The sequence below is a fragment of the Octodon degus genome, unplaced genomic scaffold (genome assembly GCF_000260255.1).
Source record: "Octodon degus isolate 3935 unplaced genomic scaffold, OctDeg1.0 scaffold00072, whole genome shotgun sequence".
Lineage (NCBI taxonomy): Eukaryota > Metazoa > Chordata > Mammalia > Rodentia > Octodontidae > Octodon > Octodon degus.
In genome coordinates this window covers 999,209-1,001,873 of record NW_004524648.1, presented here as the reverse complement: position 1 = coordinate 1,001,873, position 2,665 = coordinate 999,209, and the positions used below count along the sequence as shown (strand labels likewise).

The 2,665-nt window shown below is 40.2% G+C and overlaps 1 protein-coding gene and 1 non-coding gene across 2 annotated transcripts in view; both read right to left on the bottom strand.

Moving 5' to 3' along the window:
- The window catches only part of Tsr1 (TSR1, ribosome maturation factor), a 14,127-nt gene that overhangs the window by 3,624 nt on the left and 7,838 nt on the right, over nt 1-2,665 (bottom strand). Inside the window, 3 exon segments of the mRNA XM_012515615.2 lie at nt 502-612; nt 1,552-1,714; nt 2,469-2,662. Coding sequence (XP_012371069.1) covers nt 502-612; nt 1,552-1,714; nt 2,469-2,662 — 468 coding nt within the window.
- LOC111817871 lies at nt 300-392 on the bottom strand. Its single transcript, XR_002821973.1, has one exon. It is a non-coding gene; the product is annotated as a small nucleolar RNA SNORD91 family (small nucleolar RNA).

Below are 2,665 nucleotides of genomic sequence, written 5' to 3'. Positions count from 1 at the left end.
CACCACTGAAGCCTCTTTCTTCAGCGCTTACTCAAACTGACCAAACTTCAGAGCTGTCACATCCTCCTCAATGTGCATGACTACTGGCTACCTAGAGAAGAGATATCTGCACCTTGGCATCAACCTTCATTTTTCTTTCTTTCTTTCTTTTTTTTTTTTTTTTTTTTAGGTGGAACTGAGGATTGAACTCAGGCCCTTGTGCTTGCCAGGGAAGCACTTATTCTACTGAGCTATCTCCCCAGCCCCAAACTTTCATTTTTAAGGTTGCCAGCCTTTGTTCAATATGTGAAAAACATTCTTATCTCCCAAGTCTCAGAATGGCAAAAAGACTGCATTACAATGCTTCAAACGGGTTCAGACATTTTAGGTTAAAACCATCATTGACTTCTCTTTTGTTCTTTGATTTCTAAAATCATAACACACTTGGCATGCCAATAACCAAAATGTCGTGAATGGGTTAGAAAGTTTATTAACTCCTCTTTCCCACAAGACTTAACTTACCTTCTGTTCGTGAGGTAGCAAAGAAAATACAATCAAGGGTGCTCCTCGCCTAAAGTCCTCAACCACTGAAACAGGGACTTCAGAGACATGAAGTGTGACATACCAACCAACCTGGCAGAAGGCAGTAGAAAAGAATCAGTATTCCCTAAAGTCTCAATAGTGATGCAAAATGTCTCTATGTGCACTGAAAGTCTCTCTACCCTAAAGCCAGCCTTACCTTTCAAGATTGCTTTTCATAGATACTTCAACTTCTTCAGTTTATTGCTCATGCCTCTTTGTTCCTAATATCACGCTTGTCCATGACTTAGTGGTTTCTCAAATTCAATTATGAAACACTACAAAACTAAATTAAGGCCTATAATCCCAGCACTAGAGAGGCTGAGGCAGGAGGATCGATGCAAGTTTGAGGCCAGCTTAGACTACAAAGTGAGTTCAAGGCCAGCCTGAACTGCACAGTGAAACCCTGTCTTTTTTTTTTTGGCAGAATTAGGGACTGAACTCAGGCCCTTATGCTTGCCAGGGAAGCACTTATTTTACTGAGCCATCTCCCTGGCCCCTGAAACTCTGTCTTAAAAAAACAAAAACCAAGCTGGGCATGGTGGACCACGCCTATTATCCCACCACTCAGAAAGTTGGGGCAGGAGGATCACTGCTTTGAGTATAAGACCAGCCTGTGCTACAAAGTGAGCTCAAGGCCAGTCTGAGCTGCAAAGCTAAACCCTGTCTCAAAAAGACCAAAAAAATAAAAACAAACAAACAAAAAACCCAAAGAACAAAAAACCTCCATAGGGGCTGGTGAGATGGCTCAGTGGTCTAAAGCACCTACGTAGAACAAGCTTAGCAAAGCACAGGGACCGCGGTTCAATCCCCCAGCACCACATGCCAGCCAGCCCTACCCCCTGGTGGGCTGAGCTGGCCCCCACAAATAAATAAAATAAAATTTAAAAAAAAACAAAAAACAAAAAACCTCCACAGATTAAGTACTCTCATGCCAAGAGTAAAGCATGATGTAGTAAACAGATTATAGGATAGATAAGGAAAGGCAAATACCTCAATTCCTTCATCCTCTTTTTCCGCAATCTCTTTAAAGATGCATTTCCGAGTATTAGTAAAGTTCTGAAACTGAAAAATACGAGCATAATCTCGAGGAAGGTTTTCCTTAGGATCCCATGGAGATGTCCGAAAGCTTTTGAGGCCTCTATATTTCTGAAATCTAAGATATAAGAGGTTTTAAAGAAACTAAGAGATTACGTGGTGCTACACAAGGCTTATATCATCTCTAAACTACCACTCTAGCTTAAAAGAATTCCAATCATTAGCTCAAAATAACCTAAGACCTTAAATAAAAATCACATATTGAAGGGCTGGGATATAACTCAGTGGCACAGTGCCTCTGTGGCCAAGTACAAAGTTATGGGTTTGATTCAGAGTATTTAAAAAAAAAAAAAAACCAACCCACATACTGAAACAGCTTTTAACAAGTATTTCAGAACCACACACAACCTTCTCACTGACAAAAGACAGAAAACTTACAGTGGCTCCCTCATGTGTCAAGGCGCTACTCTTTAACGTAACAAAATTCTTGGCAACAGCTTCACTCTGATAGTAGATCTAACTTTTCTGAGTTAATCAGCTTCACTTTCAGAGCAGACACAGTCATCTACATCTTCACACTTTATTTTTTGTTCTTGTACCCAAATTCCCCAAAATTCTTCAAAGGTTACACTAACAGAACATTAGATCATACAGGAAGTATTTGCTACATTAACCTTGGTAGTTCTCCTTCATTAGAGTCCTGTAACATTCATCTATTTCAGTCTAGAACATGATTATGTATGATTTTCCCATAGGCACATCACTTCCCATGTAGATGTTAGCCTTTAGGAGCAAAGACAATGTGTTTTTCTTCGTTTCCATTCCCCTGACATGGTTCTGATAAAGCTTGTTTGAATTTAAACTTGACTAACCGAATTCTAGCAGCCACATCACGGGGTGTGTCCATTTCATCTGGAAACATCTCCTCCAATCTTTCTTGTTTATACTTCTCCAACATTTTTTCCTCAGCCTCCTCATCCATTTTCTCATCATATAGATCATCATGCACAGACTCCCCTATTGTCATAGTTTCACATTCCTCCTCCTCCTCTTCACTACTTTCACACTG